Here is a 25,591-nt window from a genome sequence, read left to right as displayed (position 1 = left end):
TCTATATGAAACGACCAAGTTGTATGCCAGGTAAGCTATCAACAAAATTGCAAACAATTCCATATGAAACGTTGGATGTCAATTAGATACATGCAGACAAGAATTGATAGATCCAACAAAGCTTTTCGGTTGCCTGCTAGTACTCCCTCTGTAAGTAAATTTAAAAACGTTTATAGATCACTAAAGTCAGGAATCTCATAACAATATTTCTTTACGAAGGGAGTAGTAATAAAGCTGCTTGGAATCTCATAACATTATTGATACACAGGGTCTTTGCTGGTTACTTACTATATTAGAGAGGTAAAGTGGAAAGGCAAATCACATCACTCTCCGAGATGACATAAGTATACTAGTGACAAATAAGTGTAGCATATCGATCATCACACATCGTAAAACAAGAACAAAAATGCGAGCCACCGGCCTTCCGGTGGCTAACTAATGCTGGTGGGGCTTGCTTGGATTATTGGGGTTCCCGGTCCATCAAACTGTACTAGCCGATCCAGCTCCACGTCCGTTGGAGGCCGACCTCATCCCATCATCATCTCCGGCAGCGGTAGCAGCTCCTTGCACGACGCTGGTGCCGTCTGGTCCCTTGGAGGCCACCGGCAGCGCCACCTTGGCGTCCGCCTCCTGCTCCTGCGTCTCCTTGTGCTTGCCCCAGAGCACGGCGTAGAGCCCGACCACGATCACCACGGCGCCCAGCACGGCACCAAGGTATATCTTCTCGGAAAGGATGAAGGACCCCATGACGGCCACGATGATCATCATCAGCGGGCTGAACGCCGACGCGAACACAGGTCCCGTCTTCTGGATCACCAGCCCTTGCACGTAGTACGCGATGCTCGACGTCACGATCCCCTGCGAAATATCCCCTGCGAAATATCGACAGGATCATGGTGATGAAGTGTGCAATGGTAAGTGGTCGTACGGCGTAGGCGGCGGCGAGGAGGTTCATGTCGAAGCCGATGGTCCAGACGGACACGCGGCGCTCCATGACGAAGGTGACGGCGACGGCCTGGATGGTGCCGACGAAGCAGATGAGGGTGGTGAGGGAGAGCTGGGCGGTGTACTTCTTGATGGTGTGGGTCTGTAGGATAAAGAGCGACGCCCAGGCGAGGGTGGCGATGATGATGAAGAGGGAGCCCAGGAACCACTCCCTGGCGGTGGGGTCGACGCCGGCGGCACCTGCGGCCTCGCCGCCGCCGGGCTGCGCGTGGCTGTTGGTCCATGGCAGGTGCATGAGCGGGCCCTTGTAGAGCGTCATCAGCATCGCGCCGGCCACTGTCACGACCGTCCCGAAGATCTTGGCCTGGCACCGCAGCTTCGTCAGCTCTATCTTCTCCATCCTGTATGTCAATCACAATCAAACAGCATGCAAAACGTCAGGCACCGGTTTCTCTCGTTCCACACGTACGCATGTATGCATATATGTGTGTCGCACCGTATGCAAATAAAGTAAACTGGTAACGAAATTGCACCTGAAGATCACCGCCATGACGAAGGTCATCGCCGGGAGGATGTTGCTCATGGCGCAGGCGAACGTCGGGCCGGTGTACTTCAGCCCCACGTAGTAGAAATTCTGGTCGATCACCGGTCTGCAGCAAGAGGTGAAGAGCAACAAGGTAAGATCGGCTTGTCACTTCAGACATGCATGCTTGCATGCATCTTCATGAGATGTTTTTCTAGGTATAAGCATGCGATGCACTGACCCGAGTAGCGCAAGGACGAAGATCTGGAAGAAGATCGACCACGTCATCTGCGGTCTCACCTTCCTGCAAATCGTCAACATCACCAGCTTCGTTAGACAACGAAATGTATAGGCCAACCCTACCACAGACCACAGTGGTAAGTAAAGAGAAAAATGGCTAGCTAGCTACCTACCTCTCGAGGATGAGAGCAAAGGGAGCAATGGCGAGCGTGGCGAAGGCGTGCCGGTACACGACCAGCACGTAGTGGCTCATCCCGCCGTTAAGAGAGACCTTGGTGAGGACGTTCATGCCGGCGTAGCCGAACTGCAGGGAGATCATGGCGATGTACGGCTTGGCCTTCTCCATGAAACCACCACAGAAAGCCATGGCGATCGATATGATCCACCAAACTGTTCGGTCTTTCTTCTTTCCCTAGCTAGATAGCAACCGGTTGTTGGGTTGTAACTCGAAAGGTGTCAATGGCAGGGCGTGTTCAGAACTCAAGGATCGATCGAGTGAAGCAAGCGAGTGTGAGTCGAAATGGAGGGGAGGCTTGACCATATATATAGGGGTTAGGGGTGGGGTGGGGGGATAACTTGCGCCAAATTATTCGGATGATCAGTATATTCCAGAAATGTAGCATGCACAGCTGATCCGTTTAGTGGCTGCCGAGTAGAATTCCTCCGGCCATATTTTAGGTTAAAAGGGAGGAGAAGAATCTTTTCCTGCTAATGGGCGCAACGTACGTGGAGCAGTGAAAACCTTAGTACGACCCCTTTTCGGTTTATAAGACTTGCGCGTATCCTTAAATCAATAATTTGACCAATGTAAAATGAGTTGTATAGTCTAAAAATTTATATCATTAAAAAGTAGATAATTTGAAGTTTTTAATGATATATTTTTTATGATGTATAACTTATACTCTCTCCGTCCCAAAATAAGTGACTTTAAAATGACTCAACTTTGTATTAAAATTAGTGTAAATTTAAATCATGTTTGAGTCATTTATTTTGAGACGGAGGCATATTACATTGGTTTATTTATCAACCTAGAGATATGTGCAAGCTATATAAACTGGAAATGAGGTAGTATAAGATCCCGAATGTCACGGCGTATTGCCCGAGCTTAGCTAAACTAACGAGTGGCAGAACTAGACAAAAACCATTGAGGAGCGAAATATAAATGACAAAGAAATAGGGGGCAAAAGGTTTAATTCTCACTCATCTAGGCCCTTCAATTAAATTTTTCTTTCGAGTTTTCTCCAAGGCTTTGGGGTGGGGTGGGGGTTGGGGATCGGGCCCCTGGCCTGAACATAGCTCCACCCCTAGAACTGATAGTGCATTTGTTATCTTTTGCGAATAAACTAGTACAATGCAACTGGTGCTTATAACTCATATGGTGCACTGAGTATCATTTGCTCCCCTAAGGAGTTTGGGGACTAGGTATCCTTAACAGTAAACATATGAATTAGTGCCTTATGGCCAATTGAGTGTGAAAAATTCTGATCGGTGAGGGTGGTTTGTGGCTGGATTTTATCCGGGCAGTACTACGCGTCGGCGCGCCGGCACGAACGCTTGCGCCGGTCGCAGCGCGGCCGTCAGATTTGCAAGGCGTACCGTTAGATCTATCCATACAACATTTTTTTCTCGATGCAGCAATTTTCGTCAACGGTTGCAACAAAAAAATTATAGCAAAAAAATATCTACATGATCGTAGCAAAAAAAGAAGTTGATGATGCCTGGTAGCAAAAGTCAAACGCGGGTTGTAGCAAATATCTACGTGAACGTATATGCAACTTTTTTAATGAACGGTTGCAGCAAAAAATGATGCCGGTTGTAGCAAAAATTGACACGGTTGTAGCAAAAGTCAAACGCCGGTTATAGCAAAAATCCAACGAACTCGAGTTACAACCAAGTGTGGATGTAGCTTTTTAAATGAACAAAATGTAGCAAAATGACAAATGTTTGCATCAAATTTATACATGGTTGCGCGCGGGCTGTGAGCGACCGGCCAAACGATTCAGCCGGCGCTCCGACTGCAAGCATTTACCATTTTATCTGCCAGAAGTACCTACAACACCCCCCTCTGCCAACGGCCCAACCTCAACATGCCCCTTTGCCTATGTTATTTGTCTTTGGAAGGGTTTGATCACATAAGTAACAACATTCATTGTATGCACATGTGGAAAATACCTACGCCGACATGTGGCTTATGGTTAATGTAGACCTCCAACGTATTTTTAGAACTTAGAGTTATTATTTCACAGAAATAAATACCAAATATGTTTGCTTCATATCACATTCAGACACATCAAGCCTACACTTTCCCGGGCCCTCTGCCCTTTCCCCTAAAAATAAAAATAAAAAACTTGTTGTGGAATGCCACACTTTCTTGTATGGCATCTTGGCTCATCTATCCTAGACATGTCTTGTTAGTTGTGGTTATGCAATTTTTGTCACATTTTTTCTAGTCTTTTTATGTTTTGTTGAATCAACCAGGTGTCGGTGCCTTGTGCGCAAAATACACACTCCACGCTCAAGAACTACAAATTTGTGGGAATAGTATCATTAAGGATTTTCTTTTAGAAACTAATGGGAGCATTGGCTTTTCTACTAGAAGATAAGAGACGATTTATGTACAAGAGTGGTTATTTTTGAAGAGAACTTACCAAGAACCTACATTGAGGACTTATTACTTAGTTTGGGGCATTTTCATTAACATAATTTTTGCTTGTTACTAACAAATAAGGGAAGATAAAACTTTGGAAAATTCACGCCTACCAATATTTTTCCTCTTGTGGAAGAACATTCAATATTTTTCTTCACGGTGTACTAGACAATTAGCTATTTTTCATGTGCTTGATGATGATTGTAAGGAAGCAACGAAGTCTCCAACAAGGTCTTTAGTTGTTTCTTAGCTGTTGGTATTACTAGATATGTATTCAAATCTTAGGAGGTAGTGATCACTGATATGTCATGTGTGTTACTGCAGGAATTGGTTGCAATATATTTGAACAAAGTATGGTTGTATGGTAAATAAATTTTTAGTTAGTAAAAACCTTAAAATGATACATTGTAAAATATTTATTGATACATAAATATAATTTATTGGTATTCATAAAATATTTGTTGAATATAAGTAGCATAATGGATTGGAAAACCTTTTCCCATATATTTCAGCATGTTGTTGGCATTTTCACATGCATGAGTGCATATTGAGGTGGGGCTTTTCTCATGAATGGTTACATGTTAAGGTGACATGTTTTCGTGTTAATATTAATACTTTATTGGAGATCATCAATTTATTTATATATATATAGGATTACCAACATTGCCATTTCTTCTCCTAAATAATTATTTTAATCTCTACTCCTTCCCCTTTGTATCCCGTTCTCCAGATCTTGAAAAGGTTGATTCATTAGTGTCTCATAAATCACAGACAGGGACTATTGAAGTCACTAGGAAAATATTAGATTCTTTGGAGGTTTGCTTTTGTAGGAGGCGATTAAACATACCTAGAAATCGGTTTTTCAGGTAGGTGCATGTAGAAAAGCATAGTAACTTGTTGACTCTTTTGCATACTCCATGCTATCAAGAGGCCACAGAAAAACTATACAATGGGTTGTGTTTGTTGTTATCTCTCGACGAATATCCAACAATAAAATAATAATTTGATTGACAATTATACTGAGATTGACTATAGCTTTGACTCTTATTAACTCTCATCTATCTGAATACTTGTTTTATTGACTGTTCTCTCTTGAATAATGACGGAGTCTTCAACATCTTCCCCTCCTTGAAGGTATTGTGTTGGAGTTAATGATTGCTGGTTGATGTATCGTCCGAAATGTGGATGGTCCGTCTAAGCTACATGGCAGACGTTTGTGATGGTGTGGGAGTTGGTGGCTTCTCTTTGGTTCTTTTCTCTTCAGGTGCCAACTTCTACCATGTTTGTTTGTATATGGGCGAGCTAGGCCATTTTCTTGCATTTCCTTGGCCAAAAATGACATTTGATTGCACGACGGGCTCGTTGAACTGAGCCATTCAGTTGTGTTTACGACTTTCAACGATGCAGAGAGGGAGTGCTTTGTGGAGATGCTCTGTCGTGTGATCTCGGTAAGGGATGTCTTTCGTCCACTCTGACGGCACAACGGTGTCATGGCTCGTGGATGGTCTTAGTTGTGTGTAGTCTTTGACTACGTCGACAACACGAAGGAGTTGTGGCATTGACTAAGACGCACATTACCCTTTGACAACAACAATGATATATGTCGTGGTGTGGGCTCGGCTGCCAAAGCCTTTTGACTACTCTAGCAGCGCAATAGTTGTGATATTTCTTGTCGTAGGCATGATTTCTCTGTACTTTGATGGTGTTTGTGTTTGTAATGGTTATCTAAGAGAGTCTTGGGTATCTATTCCTCTTCTTTCTTTCCCCTCTTCTAGTGGCAGCGCGTGTTCTTATACCGCCATTGTATCTCGTTGAATCCCTATTATTTTATTTTATTGAAATGGTTCGGGGCGGCTGATGCCCCCGTCGTAATTCGGCTACAAGAACAATAATTCTACGGCGCGGAACTAAAAGCCAGTTAACATTGCACCTTTTTTACACGCCTTAGACATGGCATGAGATTTATTTTTAACATGGCGCTACGATATTATTACTAATATGGAGCAGAAGAGCGGGAAACCCTAGAATCAACCTTGATACCTTCATACAATGATGATTGCATTGGTAGTTTTTCCTAAACGGCTTAAGTAGTAATCCATTGGTATCATGTTTTTTTTTGGAACAACACCTTACCAAGCAAGCCTCTAACCTTACTTTTTCTTTTCTGTCGAGTTGGTTCAAGTGTCACATAGTTTTTGTTTTGTTTTGAAACAGAGGCAAAGATTGCTTCATCTATTAAATGAGAAGAAAAGAATTGCCGAGTTAATTACGAAAAACTGAGCAAAAACTGGTACAACAAGGGCGAAGCCCACTCTCATAGACTGAAAAACTTAGGGCAAAGCCCACCTTTATTGACAACACACATCGACCTACGGCCAGACATCGTAGCTTTGACTCTCACGGAGAACTGAGAAAAACAAAACCAGACACGGCTGACGCCACGGAAGATCGCCGAACAGGATATCTGCAGTCAGTCATCGTATACCATATGGTCCCGTCTCCGCAGCTTCGACTCCATAGCAATAAACAAAAGTGTCACAGAGTTGTTACTCCTAGAGCAAGAGGAGCACTCTCTCTTTGCTCTTCCTCTCTACCAACTAGGAAAAAACCGACGTGGTGGCAACTGTTTAACGGCGAGGGGTGCATGCATGAGCATACATGTTGCTGGAAATGATGACTTTGTTGCTACCTAATGAACACAGCTAGCTCTCATTTTCCATGGAAAAGAAAGCACATGCACGGCTCCGAAGTGAGAGCAAATTATGGAACTGTCTCACGTTCCTTTCTGATCGCCAAAGAACGACGCACAATGCTTGCGGAACTAATTCGTGGACCCAAGCGATGTAGTACGTACTAGCTAGCAAGCTATTAGCTGTGTTCATCATATCTCTAACTAAGATGAGAAGAACAACTTGGTGATAGATCGTGATGCCGTCTCTGCCGGGTGAGGGTGAGGGTGACCTTTCTAACAGCTAGAACATCGTTCAGGAGCGCATGGACGGTAGCGGCAGTGTCACGCACGCACAAGCACTACCCTCTTTGAGAAATCTAGTGTACATTACGGTGGCGAGCGCGCGGCTGCGGAAAGCCACGTCCATCTCGAAGCAGAGACAAAAGGGAGGAAGCTCCAAGTGGTGTCCATGGCGGAAAGCCAAGGAGATAGCATCTCTGAACTAGCTAGTTGTTGCCTAACAATTAATAGATCCCGCTTCAACTGCATGCCCTAGCAGAGTCATGCATATGTCGATCCAAAAAGTTGTCTAGCAGAGTCGTCCAAAAGGAGTTCTCAACTCTTATGCCTGATCGCACTGCCCGGCAGCTGCACGCCTGCACCTGGACATCTCCGTGCCCGGGCGCCGACAGCGGCCGTAGTAGTGGATCTTCGTGGGCGCAGTTGGGTGGCAAGAGAGAGGAGATGATGGTGTGATAAAGGCTAAAGAGCTCCCAACAATAATTTCTACTTTCCCTTGGGCTATAGGTGTCACTCGGTCAGTCACGCACTCGCGTTCCGTATCTCGACACGCCCCAAATATCTGGACATGTCTAGGGTTCTTGGCCAGTGCATATTATATGTGCAGTAGAACGCCAAAACCAACTCAACTTGCTGCGTGCCTTGCTCAACTTTTAAAATACTCTACTGAGGCCGCAGGTCTACTCTTGTGCAATATATATCAGATTAGTCTTCAGTCTACAAAGGTTTAACGTGCATAATCATGAACTTATGACCCCATTCTCAATTTCATCATCAGGAAAATGCTTTGCTGAAAACCTGGGTTCACATAGAGCAGAAATGTTGGAGTAGAGAGGTTGGGCAGGGAGGAAGAGTAGGATTCAACACACATCAATTAAGCTCACAGGCTGAGGGTAATATACAGGTTGCTGGCTCAGCCGAGCTGATCGTGTGCCACTACTACAGATCGTGTGCCACTACTCCAGGCTAGTGGCCGCACGCAGTGCCCCACGATGGCGGACATGTACAGTACGTGGGGGTTGAAATACAGAAGAAGCGCTGTCTAACAAGAAAATTATGGGGCTGTTTGGTTCCCAGCCTAAGGTTGTCACACCTAACCTTAGTCATGCCACAATACTTTAGGCATATGTTTGGTTCATTACCACATTTGTGGCTTGCCACACTTTTATAGGTATATGGTCCACATGTCATAGACTTATTTTTTGCCAAATCTTACCACACTTGTGGTGTCCATTTTGTTAGCCACATTTTTTATGGCAGCCATTAATTATGACAAAGTTAGTCATGAACCAAACATGTCAACCGGTTTTCAGTGCCCAGTAGAAGACCATGTCTAGAAGCAAGCCAGCAAGATTCCGACATCAGATAGCGCACGGTCGGAACAGGCTAATCTGGAGATCGATCGACCCCATCTCAGGATGTAAATGGCGTTGGTGTCCACTTGTTCCATATATGCCATCCATTTAAAAAGGCTCATATGGCATTCATGGAAATTCAATAAAATTAAGTGACATAATTGGACAACCCACCAAAACCCACGATGCCAACGGCTGATCATTTGTTATTTGCATCTTTTTCCAAACACATGAACTGCAATTTCACATCCTAAGCGTTGTCGAGCTGTTGCCGTTGAGCTCGGCAGCTGGCGGCTGGCCTTCTGCAGCTGCACGACGCCGCGCACTAGCCGCCTATTGCCGACCGCGGACTGGGCAGCTGCGGGCTGTGGGCTATGGGTTGGGCGCGATGACGCCAGGAACAACACGTACTCTCACCTTCTCAGTTGTACCTAGCTCGGGGGCTTGAGCAATGGCGAGTTCGGGGACACCCATCTTCCCTGCACTCACTCCTTTTTTGTTCGGCATTGACCTGTTTACTCTCCAAGGAGCTGTGCTAAGCGTCGGCGTGACCAATACTTTCACCATTGACCGGTCCTTGTCCGACAGCCAAAGGCCGCTGGTGTCCAAGAGTGGCAGGTTCACGTTGGGATTTTTTCCAGCCAAGTACGTGCAGCAATCTCACTTAGTAGCTAGGATCGTCTTGGTATTCCAGCAGCGGCACGGGATGCAGCTGGTGGCTAACCATTGTTTGCTTGATGAAATTTCTGGCCACGCATGAACGCCACATAAGCCACATAAATGTTAACTGAACAATGACAAAATCCCATATAAGAAATTATGAACAATGCCGACAAGTCTCATAATGTCCAACAAACTGTCCACTTACATCCTAAACCCCATCATCGGAATTTCGGAATGCATGTCACGTCGGAGCTCGACAGCAAGGTAAGAGAAGGTACGTACGCGTGCACACTGCACCAGCGATTCGACTTGCAGCATCAGGAAAAGGCGGCGAAATGTTTAAACAATCGTTGGCGCATCTGCGTGCGTCACGACGCAAGTCGAATCCAGCAGAAACCACTGACGATTTAACTACTGATTCACCGCCGACGACGACGTCCCGGGAGATCGATCGGAATTCCTCGTGGTCCGGCGATACGGTTGGCAGTGGCGGGTGACACTCCCTGGCTCGGATCTTGGGTTCGGCAGCTTTTCTTTTCTGGACAGGCTTGTTTATATGGCCGCATGATGATATATCGTGTTGGATTTGCATCGTTGATGCTTAACTTTTTTCCGGCTCGATGATGCTCTGTTTTGCGTGGGCAAATATTCTTCCGTGGTGGCCAGCAAGGGTCGTGTTTTACACAAGTATATACTTGTCAAGCGAAAAAGAAGATGATGGTATTCTTTTTTTTTAGAAAAGGAGGATATACCCCCACCTCTGCATCTGGATGATGCATGCAGTCATTTTATTAATTATTTTCAAAAACCTTACAAAGCAATACATTAATAAGCCTGAAGCCATCATCTTTGCAACACATGCTTCTACTCCTATCGCCATGATGAAGGTGTGCCGAATGTTCGAGCCTAATACCAAACAGACATCGCACCAAACCCTAACATCTAAAGCCGGATGGCCCAGCCCAGCCACATACTGGGACTAGGTCCAAACCGGTCCGGCACACAGGCCGTCGCCGTCGTCTTCCACCAACCCATCTCCAGAGTTGGTACTGATGCAGAGACCTTGCGAGGCCTGCCGTCGACGCCACCACGGTGCAATATTAGACTTTTTTTTGCGAGAACCTTAAATATTAGACATATCCAGAAAAACTCTATATGCTACAGTTGGTTTTGTGCAAAGATTTTTTTTTTCCTTACTTCTAAACTAAACACAAAATAGGATAAATCAGAACAACACAGTTCATTGATTTGATTTTTTCTTGTCAAAGTTCATTTTTTGATAAAGGATGGGTTTCATTGACCTAAAATAAGGCATTTTCTTTTCGTGTAAATGGTCGAACTCCATAACTGTACATGTTATGCATTGCCTTGGATTGAAGATACAAGAAAAGATAAAGTAACTTATAAAGTCAAGAATTGCCCTAAAATCTCCCGGATGCACCTTCTTAATGGTAATAATTTTTGCAAGACAAAATTCTACCAAGACCTCAACTAAGACATGGCAAGACATGAATAAATTTACCATCCAGAGAACCCCTTGTGTAGGAGGCGACTAGCTCTGGATCTGGCAAGACTATTGTGTAGGAGGCGACTAGCTCTGGATCTGGCAAGACTATTGTGTAGGAGGCTCTCAGGAGGAAAAGAAAGAAGAGTGGTGCCACAAGAAAGGCATCTGCAGATTCTTGAGGGATGGTCCTTAGTCTCTTCGGTTGTCCTTACGGTCTGATTTATCTCTATAGATTTGATGGCGCTCGTTCTTCGACCAAGATAATGTTGTTGAGGGCTGGTGACTGATACGTGTCGGGTATAATTGCCGGGCTAGTCATGCGTTTATGAGGTTGAATGTTGTGTGAGTAATCCACATGGTTGGTTTGATCGTTTTTGCCGAGTTTTCTGTTAATTAATTAGATAAGTCTTTTTTTCTGAACTAATCGATGAGGCAAAATCTTGGCAAAACGAGATGAAAGACCTTGAGTAATAAACAAACTTAGGATGGAAATAATCACTTACAAGTGTAGGCTATCAAATCAATAGATATTCACTATAGTGGCAACGAAAGGTTCCAATTCAAAAAAGGGAACCAATAAAATCAACATGACTCGTTAACAAAACTCGTAGACCTGAAAGATTGGTCCTGCGATGAGATGTGCCCAATCTTTGTAAAATCAGATAATCGAGTCTACACAAAATACACTTCTCTTGCTTTGTGATGTCGTCCAGTAAAACGTACTACCTCCATCCCAAATTCTTGTCTTAGCTTTTTCTAGAAATTGATGTATCTAAATACAAAAACTTGACTAGATATATTCGTATCTAAACAAATGTAAGACAAGAATTTTGAGACCGAGGGAGTACCATAGTAGTTGAGAAAGAACTTGATGGCATTTATTTTATGACGTGGCATATATTGTTAGCAAACTTCAAATTAAAACAAATTTCATTTATTTTCAATGGCATCATGTCCACCTCCAAATCATTGGCTTGAAAGATTACAAACTCATCCTAAAAATTCTTGAACATGTGTACGAGGTGTCGAGGTCTCTCCAACTCACATCACCGAGGCGACGGGTGGAGGTGAGAGAACCAGGTGGATTTCTGCATGTGTATGCATTCCTCGGTCACCTTCAAAACCCTATCCGTCACATCAAAATTCATCACCCCCTCAATCACATGGACATGCTTTCCGCCTCATCCAGTCCCATCATACCCGAAAGACTCCAAACTAGCCCGAATCATCAAGTCTGTATGATGCAAATGTCCTGCTAGACCGGTGTTATTCAGAGCTTGGCCAGGAAGAACCACGGGATCCTATAAAAAACGGAAGAACCGCAGGAGCTATGTCTCACTTATTGTGAGAGATAGGTCCAGCCTGCCTATGGCGCGAGACTACTGGGTCGAACCAGCCCTGCCGATCTTGCATGGTTTGTTTTTCTCTATGGTTTTCTTATTGGGTTTTCACTAGGATTTTTTTTCCTTTTTTTTATTTATTTCTTTGGTTTGCCGCTTCTCTTTGTTTTTATTTTTGTTTCTTTGTTTTTTCTATGCGTCTATATTTTTGTATGTATTGTACATTTTTTTATAAGTCTGGAATATTTTGTAAACATGTTTAATTTTTTTTTCAAGTTTACATTTTGATGTCCATTTTTTCATGCACATTGTACATTTTTGGTATATATCTATAACAATATACATGTGTAACTTTTTTTTCAAATACATTTTATGACCATTTCTGAAACACACATTGTAATTTTTGTTTTGAATGATCCTCCCTCCATCTACAAATATAAAATATGTTAGATATTTCAAAATGGTTTACATACGGAGTGAAATAAGTGAACATACACATTAAAACGTGTCTATATATATATATATATATATCAGATTCACAAAACATTTGGAACATATTATATTTATGAACATTTGGAGTGTAAAACTTTCTAAAACAATAGGTTTTTTATTAAATTGCACAAACAATTTTTAAGTATCATGCACATATTTTTTTAAACCATGAACATTTCTTAAATGTAGTATACATTTCCTTGAATTGTATGGAACTTTTATTCTGAATTATACACTTCTTTTACATCATATAAACAATAAATTTCAAAAATTCACGTATATTTTTCTTAAAATGCATGAACATTTTTAAAATGTGACAACTTTTTTAGAATGCTAACAATATTCCTTAGAACTACGCTTATAAAGTTTTTACACCGCGTTAACTTTTTTCATATTTTGAGTGAATAATTTTGGAAACAATTAAGAAATTAAATAAAATATGATTGAATGGTTACGAGGACGATGGTATGCCCGGCCGATTAAGGTTAAAGTCCTAGATTTGACACTCGTGCCCGTACTCTCCTGAATTATTTCAGGTCTTTCGACGATGTACGTTTGGTGGGAGATATTTTCGTTGACTACGAAGGCGTGTCAGCGGAGTATCTTCAAGATGGTCACATATGTATAGTGTGCTTTAGTTTATAGGAATGAGTATATGTGCGTATGTATGAGCGCCTGCGTCCGTATTGTGTGAAAAAATTACATTATTTTTTTACTCGAAAAAACCACATTATTTCCCTGAAATACGTGAACATTTCCAAATATCAAAACATTTTTTATTTAGAATGTCTTAAAATTAAATAATAATCATAATAAAAATAGAAAAAGAGTGAAAGCGAACGAAACTAGCGAACTAAATTACTAGGCCGGCGCACTTAGGGCGCTCATAAGACGCGCCCAGGAAGATCATATTCTAGGGCCTCTGTGCACACGCAGTCCCAAAAGTTCCAACTGCCCCCCGTGAAAAAAAAAACTCCAACTGGGTTTGCGGCGGATCTCGAGGCAGAAGCCGCCACCCCACACCACACCACCACGATACTTGGCGCACGGACAGAGGCGGAATCCCGTCCACGATTCACACATCCGCCCCCGTTCGAGCCAACGAGGTGCATGCAATGGGCTCCGTGGCGGTGCCGCCGTGCCACGTCGTGGCCGTGCCATTCCCTGGCCGCGGCCACATCAACTCGATGCTGAACCTGTGCCGCCTGCTCGCCGCCCGCGACGGCGTCTCCGCCACCGTCGTCGTTACGGAAGAGTGGCTCGGCCTGCTCGGCGGCCCCGTCCATGCGCCGGGCGTCCGCCTCGAGACCATCCCCAACGTCATCCCCTCCGAGCACGGCCGTGCCGCCGACTGGGCCGGGTTCCTGGACGCCGTGTACGCCGAAATGGAGCTGCCGTTTGAGCACCTGCTCGACCATCTCGGGGCCGCGCCCGCGGCCATCCTGGCCGACACGTTCGTGCCCTGGGCCGTGCGCGTCGGCAACCGGAGGGGTGTCCCGGTGTGCGTCCTCTCGGCGCTCGGCGCCACCATGTTCTCCGTGCAGTACCACTTCGACCGGTTGCCCACGTCCGCCGGCGGTAGCGCTGACATTGCCGGTACACCCCAGTTCTACTTCTACACCTCAGTTAGTTCGTCCCTCCCGTCCCGTAGCTAATGCGCAGTGTTCTTCCTTCGCTAGTTAACATTCCTCCAGCATGTTAGGAGTAGATATTACTGTAAATGACTAGTCTTAAAATGTCATGCAGATGCCACTGATCCTTGTCTGATTGAAAACTACATTCCTGGACTCAGATCGATCAGGCTAACAGATCTTGAGCCCACACACTCCGACAAGATGAGGCTGGGCAAAATTCTTGAAGCATACCCGTATGTGAGGAAAGCACAGTGTATCATCTTCACCTCATTCTACGAGCTCGAGAGCAACGCCATTGAGTTTCTAAGGCAAGAGCTCCCCTGCCCCGTGTTTGCCGTTGGCCCTTGCATCCCCTTCATGGCACTCCAAGAAAACCATGCCGATTCAGGGGAAGAACAAGGCTACATGGCTTGGCTGGACGCGCAGCCGGCGAGCTCAGTGCTCTACGTCTCGCTCGGCAGCTTCCTCTCGGTGTCGTCGACCCAGCTCGACGAGATCGCCATTGGCCTGGCCCAGACCAAGGTAAGGTTCCTGTGGGTGCTCCGCGACGAGGTAGCCCGTGTGCAACATTTGATCCGTGGAAGCGACGGCGTGGTCGTTCCGTGGTGTGACCAGCTCAAGGTCCTGTGCCACCCCTCCATCGGTGGGTTCTTCACTCACTGCGGAATGAACTCGACCCTTGAGGCGCTGTACGCCGGCGTGCCGATGATGACCCTTCCGATAGCCTTCGACCAGCCGGTGAACAGCCGGCTTATCGTCGATGAGTGGATGGTTGGGTACGGCCTCAAGGAGAAAGCCCGGGGCGACGGCGTCATTGCAAGAGATAAAATCAGTGAAGCCGTGAAGAGGCTGATGGATTGTGGTGATGGCGAGGGCACAAGGAGGAGAGCTTCTCTGCTGAAGGAGGCTTCTCGCGCCGCCGTTGAAGTGGGTGGTTCCTCGGACAGAGATATGGCGTCTTTCATCAGTTACATTTCTCATTTCAAGGACTGATCTCTATGTTGTTTTAGAGGCTACATTCTCAAATAAACCTACTCCAGTAGGTTCCTTCCTTATCGTGATGCATTCGAGTTCGATTTGTAGTACTCCCTCGGTTAATAAATAGTCTTTTTAGAAATTTTATTAAAAAACCATACACAAAGCAAAATGAGTGAATCTATATTTTAAATTATGTTTATATACATCTGTATGTAACCCCTTAGTTAAACTCTAGAAATATATTTATACTCCTTTCGTTTAAAAATACTTGTCGTAGGAATGGTGTATCTATATGTATTTTAATTTTAATACATTCATTTGTATTCATTTTTGTGACAAATAATTCCGGACGGAAAGAGTATTTAGGAACGGAGGGAGTAGCTACTAGTACTCCACCATTTCGGAATGAACTGAATCGTTTTTATCATGGAACGGGGATGATTTCTAATGCGTACATTTAGAACGATCTCTTTGGTGTATTAAACTTGCACAAGATTCAATTGGTGGCAGATTGTTAATAACTCAAACTACATTCGCTAGTGTAGTAAGCCGACTCCACGGCCCTCTTTGTTTTTTCATGAGGTCTATTAACTTCTTTTTTCTGCACTTTTCTGCTGGAGTAGTGTATTCGTGCATTTAACTTCCCTTTATACTCCCTCCATCATAATATAGAAGGCATGTACATATATCTTGATTATTAATTTGATTTATATAAAATGTATTGTTTAAAATAAAAATTATATCATTAGAAAATAAAACATTTAAATTTTTTAATGATATAATTTTTGTTATATATGTCTCTCATTAAGTTTCAAATTAACGACCTAGATACATGTACCGGACTTATAAACTGAGACGGAGGGAGTACTCTTTGTCTTTGTCTTTGAAGGAATAATTAATTATTACAACGGCTCTCCTTGTCTTTGAGAAAGTCACTTGCATTGTTCAGAAGACTTGCAAGTAAGTACTCCCTCCGTTTCTAAATATAAGTTTTTTTAAAGATTTCGTTAAAGGACTGCATACGAAACAAAATGAATGATTATATACTCAAAATATGTCTACACACATTCGCATGCAATCCCCTATTAAAACCTCTAAAAGACTTATATTTAAAAACGGAGGCAGCATATGACTATTTTGTTCAACTGATCTAACAAAAATCAGAGAAGTTGCCAATACCACACAAGAGATCGGAAAAGCTTTAGGACTCCTTTGATTCAAAGGATTTCCATAGGGATTTTAGAGGATTAGAATCCTTAGGAATGTTTTCTATGTTGGTTGTTCCATTCATAGGATTAAATCCTATAAAAAACCATAAGGAATTCTTTATATTAATTCTCATAGAGATTTCTAACATCCATCCGAACCACCTTGAGAGAATCTTTTATTTTTCCTATGATGCCTCGAGGATTGTATGTTCTCAATGCGGACATACTAGTCGATGGCATCGGCGAGCACCCATAGACAAGGGCTCGAAGAGCCATGCCACACTTCATCAACGGAAAATCCTTGTAGTGAGTCATGGAGTGAACCCATCGTCTAATTTTTCTGGTTCCAACCGAAGAACTCCGACGGTAGCAACATCAACATGTCGCCGCCATGTGCGGGATGAAGAGGATGGATAATTCTCCGAGGATTGGACAGTTTTTCACTTTATTTTAGGGGGTTTCCTTGTAATGGCGGTGTTTGATTAATATAGGGCTTCAACTCCATTGCAAAAAAATGAGAAATGCTATAGTGTCGATGTTCCCTGCGCGAATCAGAAAACAATGACAACATAGCAATGCTCGCTCCTCCCATACTCCCCCCCCCCTCTCTCTCTCACACACACACACACACAACCCTGTGTTTAGCATGAAACCCTCTATGATGTAGGATGACAATTACTGGAAGCATGTATGACACCTTTTCTGCTTAGAATGGAAATTGTAAAACATGTGGGCAGCTTTCTATTTTTTAAAATGTTTGTGTTTTTAATGTTTGAAATATTCTAAATTTCCTTGTGTTTTCCAAGAAATGTTCACATTTTCAAAAGATATTAGAAATTTAATTTATCTTTGCTTCTTTTAAAAATGATCTTAATTTCAAAAATGTGAAAGAATTTTAAAAATGATTGTGGTTCCAGAAATGTTCGGAGGTTCTGTAAGTTTTGCTTTTCCGGAGAATGCTTAGAGTTTCAAAAAATGAACTAAAAGCAGAACTCAAGAAATTGCGTTTTGTAAAAAATATTTGGATTTTTTTAAATGTTTAAAAATAAGGTTTTGAAAAAGGTTCTTAATTTATTTAATATATCAATTTTAAATTTTTGAAAATGAATGAAAGAAACTAAAACTTAATAAATAATTGCTACAGTGCATCGCCCCGTGCTGTTGCAGTGGACCAAACCAAATTGATACAATTCATCATCCTGAGCCACTTTCTATGTACCGGGATTGATATATGACATAGGGAGTGTTGCATGAGATGAACTAGTCACCGGGTACCCGCAAGGGTCAGTTTGTCGGGCCATGAGCATGTCAAGTGGTGTGTCCACCCATCGCATGTGTCGGGTGTTGGTCCCTTCCTTAGGATTTTTTATTTTCTTTTAATTCTATATGTACATGTTTCCAGGTTTTAGATGTTTTTTTTGGATTTTTTTCAGCTTTCCAGTTTCCTCTATGTTTTGAATAATTAAATAAAAAGGAATATACATTGGTTTCAGTGAAAGGAAACATTTTTATTGACTATAAAATCGTTTATAGCGACTTTATTAATCTTAAGATGATGTGTCGGCTTGATTTTTAAAAGATGATCATGAAGATACTGTATTAAGACTTTATTAATCTTATCTGAACGACTTTGATTATACTGTATTCAGTAAAAGAAAGAATCCCTAATTTTTTTATGTCTACAATTATAACACTATTCCTTACATACTTACTATAAATATTAACTCTCGCCCAAACCCCCGAGCCCCGGGCATAACACGCACGGGCCGCCAGCGAACTCCCCGGAAATTAAGATCCTCCCTCCGCAGACGGCGGCGCCCCATCTAGAGACGGCAAAACGTCAGATTATGACCTGATCTCGCGAGCGGGTACGTGGAATCCTCCTATTCTGCGAGGTTGAGCGGCAGAGTCGATCCTCCCAACTGGCTGAATCGTCCGTGTAACTACTCCTTGCCTTGCCTCAGTACAGGTACAGCGCGCACACACACATCTACTATCTATCTATAGATTCAACGATTGTGTATAATTTTCGCGAGGAAACAATGATTTCAATGTTGCTGCCTTTTGGCCGCCTTCCTTTTGTTTTTGTATTTACAGTGCTGACAGTTCTGGGTAGAATTCGAGAAATACGCTCTAGGCTCTGCAACTCTGTGTTGTTTAGGACTGATGTGCTTCATTGCTTGTCTGTTGTTTCTGTTGTACAATTGCATTAGCTGAACTTCCTGAATTTTTTCTTCTATATATGCTCAAACTCAAACGACGTGTTATCTAATGTTCATAGTCTCGTACGCTAATGTACTAGTAATTCATAGTCTATATAAAAGTTAAGGTGTACTCTTTTTCAGTTTCGGTGTTCAGGAGTTATATGTTCATCATGAAGCAGCCGCTTTTGGACCAGGCAACTTCTTCCTCGTCTGAGGCAACAGGCACTAAATCACTTTTCACAGATGCTAGATGGTTTAGCATGATCACTTTTTCTTGGATGAGCCCATTACTTGATCTTGGCAGAAAGAAAACGCTAGATCTCGACGATGTGCCCTTCTTGGACGACAGCAACAGTGTCCATGGGGTCCTCCCTAAGTTCAAGGCGAAGATTGCGTCAAACTCTGTGACAGCGACGGGGCAGTTCACCGACGTTACGGCGTTCAAGCTGGCCAAGGCTACTGTTCTTACAACATGGCAACTGATCCGCGTCACTGCAGTCTACGCCCTACTCAGTACTGTTGCTTCATATGTCGGCCCCTACCTGATCGAGTCCTTTGTCGACTATCTGAATAAGAGCTCAAGATCCTGTAAAGAGGGCTACTTTCTAGTGTTGACGTTTGTTGTCGCGCAGCTGATCGAAGGCCTCTCGACGAGGCATTTGCAGTTTAGATCAAAAGAAGTAGGTGTGCGTGCATATTCATCGCTGGTCGCTGCTATATACCAGAAAGGCCTTGCCCTCTCCGGTCAGTCCAGGCAAAGCAACTCGAGCGGAGAGATGATCAATGTTGTGAGCCTCGATGCCGAGTGCGTAGGAGACTTCGTCGATCCATGCATGATCTTTGGCAACTTCCTGTGCAGATTGTTCTAGCCATGCTCATTTTATACTCGACACTTGGTCTGTGGGCTGCAATTGCTGCCTTTGTTGCCACTAGTTTGACATCGGCGGCCAATGTACCTTTAGGGCTGATCGTGCAAAGTTACCAAGAGAAAACTATGAGCGCCAAGGATGGGAGAATGAGGGCTATGTCTGAGATCTTACAGAACATGCTCATTCTCAAGCTTCAAGGATGGGAAATGGTCTTCTTATCGAAGATCACAGAGTTGAGGAAGGTAGAGATGAATTGGGTAAAGAAGAATGTATACACCTCGGCGATGGTTCTATCGGTCTATTTTTGTGTTCCTGCTTTTGTTGCTATGGTCACTTTTGGAGCTTGTGTGCTTTTCGGCATTCCATTAGAAACCGGTAAAGTGCTATGCGCTCTGGCAACATTTAGACAGATGCAAGCCCCTATCCATGGTATCCCGGATTTGATCTCTTTTATCAGTCAGACAAAAGTATCACTTGACAGGATAAGCTCATTTCTGTGCCTTGAGGAACTGCCTGGTGATGTTGTAACTAAGCTTCCTAGAGGTAGCACCGATGTATTGATTGAGGTGACGAACGGTCAGTTCTCTTGGAACACATCTACTCAAGTGCCTACTCTCCAAGACGTGAACTTCCGTATACGACAAGGAAGGAGAGTTGCTATCTGTGGAAGAGTTGGATCTGGCAAATCAAGTTTGTTGTCTTGCATACTCGGTGAGATACCAAAATTGTCAGGAGAGGTTAAAACTTGTGGTAGGATCTCCTATGTTAGCCAAACACCTTGGATACAGAGTGGGAAGATTGAAGATAATATACTTTTTGGCGCAGAAATGAATAGGGAGAGGTATGAAAAGGTCCTTAAAGCATGGTCTCTTATCAAGGACCTGGAGATATTGCCATTCGGTGACCAGACGATTATAGGAGAGAGAGGCATTAACCTCAGTGGTGGACAAAAACAAAGGATACAAATAGCCCGTGCTTTGTACCATGATGCTGATATCTATCTATTTGATGATCCGTTTAGTGCAGTTGATGCTCATACTGGATTGCACTTGTACAAGGTATATCTTGATATTTTGTATTTCATTGTTGTTTATGCATACGAAAAATTAGTGAATGCTAAAACTAATACGTACTACCTTATCCGGGACATATCTTACACAAATTAATTTTGATTATATAAATTTATATTACATTTGCATGTGTTGCACTTTTCACCTTTCAATTTTTGCACAATATTTTTTTGTTTGAAAAATTGGTCAAGTAAATGATTACACTTTTATTAGCACTTGTTCTGCCCTGTTGTCAATTGTGGTGGTAATCAATCTCTTGCTTCGATTTCTATCCCGTAAAGAATGTTCTAAATATTACATTTACCTTTCCAAGGAAATTAGTTTCATAATAATTTTAGTCATATTAAACAACTCTTCTGGTTTGTGATTAGTCCAGTTTAGCCAAGCAATTTGAGTTAGATGTCTTTCACTCTTTCCTTGAGAGTGATTCTATAGGTGCAAAGGAGTACTTGCTGCTATGTGAACTTATTACTACAATTTGTATTTTGCAGGAGTGCTTGCTTGGATTTTTAGCTTCAAAAACAGTTGTGTATGTTACACATCATGTCGAATTTTTACCTTCAGCCGAAGTTATCAGGGTATGCTGGAAAGAATGTATAATGTCTTCTCTATGCTACCAGCAAATAATCCTTTTCAATTCCTTTTGTCATATTTCAGGTCTTGAAAGATGGCAAAATAACACAAGCAGGGGATTACACTGAAATTCTCAATTCTGGAAAAGAATTCACTGAATTAATTTTGTCCCACAAGGATGCATTATCTACTATGGACATGTTGGAGCTCTCGAGTAGCAATTTTGATAGTAGTTGCCATCTTAATGGCAGTGGAAGCACCTTACCCATAGCTGATGTGCAAACAGATGATGACAATGAAGAAGTAATTGTTCAAAATGGTCAACTTGTACAAGAAGAAGAGAGGGAGAAAGGCCGGGTTGGGTTGACTGTCTACTGGAGATATATTACAATGGCAGATAAGGGAGCATTTGTGCCACTTATTTTGCTAGCTCAGATCCTTTTTCAATCTCTTCAAATTGGAAGCAATTTATGGATGGCTTGGGCAGCTCCAATATCTAAAGATGTGAATCCTCCAGTCAGTAGCTTGAAGATGATAAATGTATATGTTGCATTAGCTCTTGTTACCTCCTCGTGCGTCTTCATACGATCCTATCTTCTTGCCATGGCTGAATGTAAGACTGCAACTATGCTATTTGACCAGATGCACCAATGCATATTCCGAGCACCAATGTCTTTCTTTGACTCCACGCCTAGTGGCCGTATCTTGAATAGAGTAAGCAAGTACTTTCAGAAAACTATTTGCAATAATAAGTTAAAGTCACATGTCCTCGGGGGTGCTATTGACCTTTTATCCTGTTCTTAACGCTGAAAGTTGAAACAAATTGCAGGCTTCCACAGATCAGAGCACAGTGATACTCGAATTTTTGACCTGATGGGCTACCTTCTGTTCCCTGCCATTGAACTTCTTGGAACAATCATTCTAATGTCACGGGTTGCATGGCCAGTATTTATAATTTTTGTCCCTGTTATTGTTGCATCTCTATGGTATCAGGTAATGTTTTTTCATATATTTTTGTTCGATATGAATTCTTGTTGGCATCAATTACTTGAAATCACTGAAAAAGTACAGATACATTAATTCGTAGCTAGTGAATTATGCATGCCCAGGAGTTCGACACCTTGAAGACAAAATCTAGTATAGCAACAAATTTAGTTCGTAGAATAGATGAACTAATCATATATGTTCATATGGATAGACTAATTAATTGGTTGGAGTGTTGGTATTTTTTTTCAGACATCACTATATATGTGTGCAATGCTACTAAACTAGAAGCTCTGTTTCTGTTTCGTTAATGAGATGTCCCAAGACTTCCATGGTTTGTCAAATTGTTCCCTGAGTATAACTAAATTGATCCCCAAACTTGCATAAGAGGGTCAGAGCAGGTCCAATCTAACTTACATGAGCAGTAGTAGAGGGGCATGGCACTTTTTAAACTTATTGAAGTACAAGTGCTGACACATGACTACCCAAAAAAAAAATTTGTTGTTGAAGGAAAACACCAATAATTTTGTTAAATGGACTTTGGATGCCAATTAAGTAAGGTTTAGATCTGTATTAACTAATTTATAATAGAACCTAAAAATGAGCAGTTCGCATGTTCAGGACCTCAGTGTCACAAGTCACAACTGCAAATTTTAGGACCAATGATGGACTTTTGGTTAAGCAGAGTAAGACAAATGGTAACACACAACATTATTTTAATGTATAATTTTTCGAGAAAACGCAAAGACTTGCGTTTCATTGTATTGAAAAGAGAGAGTTTGGTACAATCCTCCAAGGAGGCAAATTACAGTGCATATTATATTATAAATTTATAGTTATGTGCATTCTACGAAATTAATTGATATTTGTGTTGTTTTGTTCTTTTAATCACATATTATTCCTTCTATTCCAGAAATACTACATAAATGCTGCTAGGGAGTTGCAGAGGTTAACTGGAGTTTGCAGGGCTCCTGTGATGCAACATTTTTCTGAATCAATAGCTGGCTCAATTATAATTAGATGCTTCGACAAGGAAAGACAGTTCATCGGCTCTACTGGCCATTTGGTGGATAATTTCTCTCGGCCAAGTTTATACAATGTTGCTGCGATGGAGTGGTTGTGCTTTCGCTTGGACTTCCTTTCTTCTTTTATTTTTGGATTTGCCTTGATACTTCTAGTCACCTTGCCAACTGATCTAACTGACTCAAGTAAGTGAACATGCTTTTGTTATTCAACTAAAATTAGTAATAATGTGTATTAGCATCCCTAATTAGTATGAACTTATTGTCTCTACACTTTAGAGAGACAGCTGGTCTTGCAGTCACTTATGGACTAAGTCTGAATATGCTACAAGGGTGGGCTATTGCTATCCTCAGTAGTTTGGAAAACAGAATGATATCCGTGGAAAGAATATTGCAATACATGACCATTCCTTCTGAACCGCCCCTTACGATATCGGAAAGTAAACCGGATTGCCACTGGCCTACAAAGGGTGAAATTGAGATTCATAACCTTCATGTTCGTTTCTTCAGCTTTAAGTACTTAGTTTTAAATTTTTTGCAAATCCATATTGATAATTTTTTTGAAGTTTTGTGAGGTAGTTTTAATTGCACATAGTGTTGTTTTTCATCAGTTAGTAATAGCAGTTCTGATGCTGCTGCTAATATAATGTTGCAGTTATTAGTACCCTAAGTGTCTGTATGTCATGCAGGTAAAATATGCGCCACATCTGCCTTTAGTTTTGAAAGGCGTGACATGCACCTTCTCAGGAGGAATGAAGACTGGCATTGTTGGCAGAACAGGGGGGGGGGGGGGAAATCAACCTTGATTCAAACACTATTCCGCATTGTCGATCCGTGCATCGGGCAAGTATTGATAGATGGCATCGACATCTCCACCATTGGACTGCATGACCTACGGACAAGACTGAGCATCATTCCACAAGATCCTGTAATGTTTGAGGGTACTCTGCGAAGCAACATCGACCCTTTGGATGAGTATAGTGATGAGCAAATCTGGAAGGTACTTGTGTTTTCAAATTTACTCCATTCATTAAAAAAAACAATTTGACCCCCATAACTGAAAAACTTCAGCATCTGTATTTTCTATTTGATGGCTAAAGTAGTCATGTGTGATCTATATTTTGTAGGCATTGGACTGCTGTCATCTTGGTGATGAAGTTAGGAAGAAGGAGTTTAAGCTCGACTCTACAGGTTTGATATCTATAAGAAATTTCCAAGAAACACTGCTTTCATTTTATTATTTTATTTATGATGCCAGCCTCTGATTTCATAACTTGATCTTTTCAACTGAAATGCAGTCACAGAGAATGGCGAAAACTGGAGCGCGGGTCAGCGACAGCTTGTTTGCTTGGGAAGGGTGATTCTAAAGAGGAGAAGGATCTTAGTTTTGGATGAAGCGACTTCCTCAGTGGATCCGAAAACTGACAGTCTGATCCAAAAAACCTTGAAACAACAATTTGCGGAATGCACTGTGATCACGATAGCGCATCGTATCACATCGATTCTTGATAGTGAGAGGGTCATTCTTCTGAATAACGGTAAGTCCCCTCCACTGCATTACAGATTTAACTGACAAATCCTATGTATGCTGCTATCCTGAGCCTCTGTTGGTTTGTTTTAATTATTGTCATGTTGCCTAAAACAGGTGAAATTGCAGAGCATGACTCACCAGCAAAATTGCTAGAGGACAGTTCGTCCTTGTTCTCCAAGCTTGTGTCACAGTACACAATGGGATCAACATTATAGACAGAGGATGCAAGACGAGCCAAATCATGAAGTCGTATCGCCGGTGTCGGATCTCACGTTTCCGGCTTAAAATTTGACGTTTGTTCATGTTGGGAATTAGCACACAAATGCACTTCTGTTAACTGAAAACTGCAGCGGAAACAAAGTAATCTCAGCACCACATCATGTACTAACTCAAGGATCCTTCCTTAGCATGGAAGAGAACATATGCAGCAGCATATATGGAGGAGAAAATGTTACTCAACAGACAAGAAGCTCCTCAGACAAGTGTCTTGTGGTAGGAGTAACTTTCTAGGCAGCAACAATCATCAACAAAAGAGACGCTAGACTTTTACGTGGAAAACGCCTCAACTTGAGGGGAAAAACCACGGGCCAAAATTATCCAAATCCTCTTCCCCTATTATCAAATGGGAGATACAACAAGTTTCTTCTCTAGATAGCACTAGAAGATCTCATACATCAAAATTTCTGAATCTTGGATGAACGTAACAAGATTTGGGGCTCAAGAGTTAGGAATTGGAACAATCTCACCAAAGATGGTGGAACCGTAGCTTGAAGGAGACAAGGTAGTGAATCTGGATCATCACAACCTTGGGAAGAGCTCGCTTTGCTTCTTCCTT

At 42.4% G+C, this 25,591-nt stretch overlaps 2 protein-coding genes and 1 pseudogene across 2 annotated transcripts; 2 read left to right on the top strand and 1 right to left on the bottom strand.

The window, feature by feature from the left end:
* Positions 1–207: 207 nt before the first annotated feature.
* On the bottom strand, positions 208–2,219 carry LOC123413587 (WAT1-related protein At5g07050-like). The gene is made up of 5 exons (XM_045106528.1): positions 1,882–2,219; positions 1,710–1,772; positions 1,479–1,595; positions 929–1,346; positions 208–858 (listed from the first exon to the last, which is right to left on the bottom strand). The coding sequence occupies exons 1-5, from the start codon at positions 2,073–2,075 to the stop codon at positions 481–483; spliced, it is 1,170 nt and encodes a 389-aa protein (XP_044962463.1). The 5' UTR covers positions 2,076–2,219; the 3' UTR covers positions 208–480.
* Positions 2,220–13,745: 11,526 nt separating this feature from the next.
* Positions 13,746–15,447, top strand: LOC123413579 (UDP-glycosyltransferase 87A1-like). The gene is made up of 2 exons (XM_045106516.1): positions 13,746–14,279; positions 14,430–15,447. Exons 1-2 carry the CDS (start codon positions 13,799–13,801, stop codon positions 15,308–15,310), a joined length of 1,362 nt encoding a protein of 453 aa, XP_044962451.1. The 5' UTR covers positions 13,746–13,798; the 3' UTR covers positions 15,311–15,447.
* A 3,430-nt stretch (positions 15,448–18,877) lies between these two features.
* Positions 18,878–24,971, top strand: LOC123413570 (annotated as a pseudogene).
* Positions 24,972–25,591: the final 620 nt, after the last annotated feature.

The sequence above is a fragment of the Hordeum vulgare genome, chromosome 1H (assembly GCF_904849725.1).
Source record: "Hordeum vulgare subsp. vulgare chromosome 1H, MorexV3_pseudomolecules_assembly, whole genome shotgun sequence".
Classification (NCBI taxonomy): Eukaryota; Viridiplantae; Streptophyta; class Magnoliopsida; order Poales; family Poaceae; genus Hordeum; species Hordeum vulgare.
The sequence above is the reverse complement of the archived record's forward strand: the minus strand, read 5'-3'. Positions and strand labels throughout refer to the sequence as shown.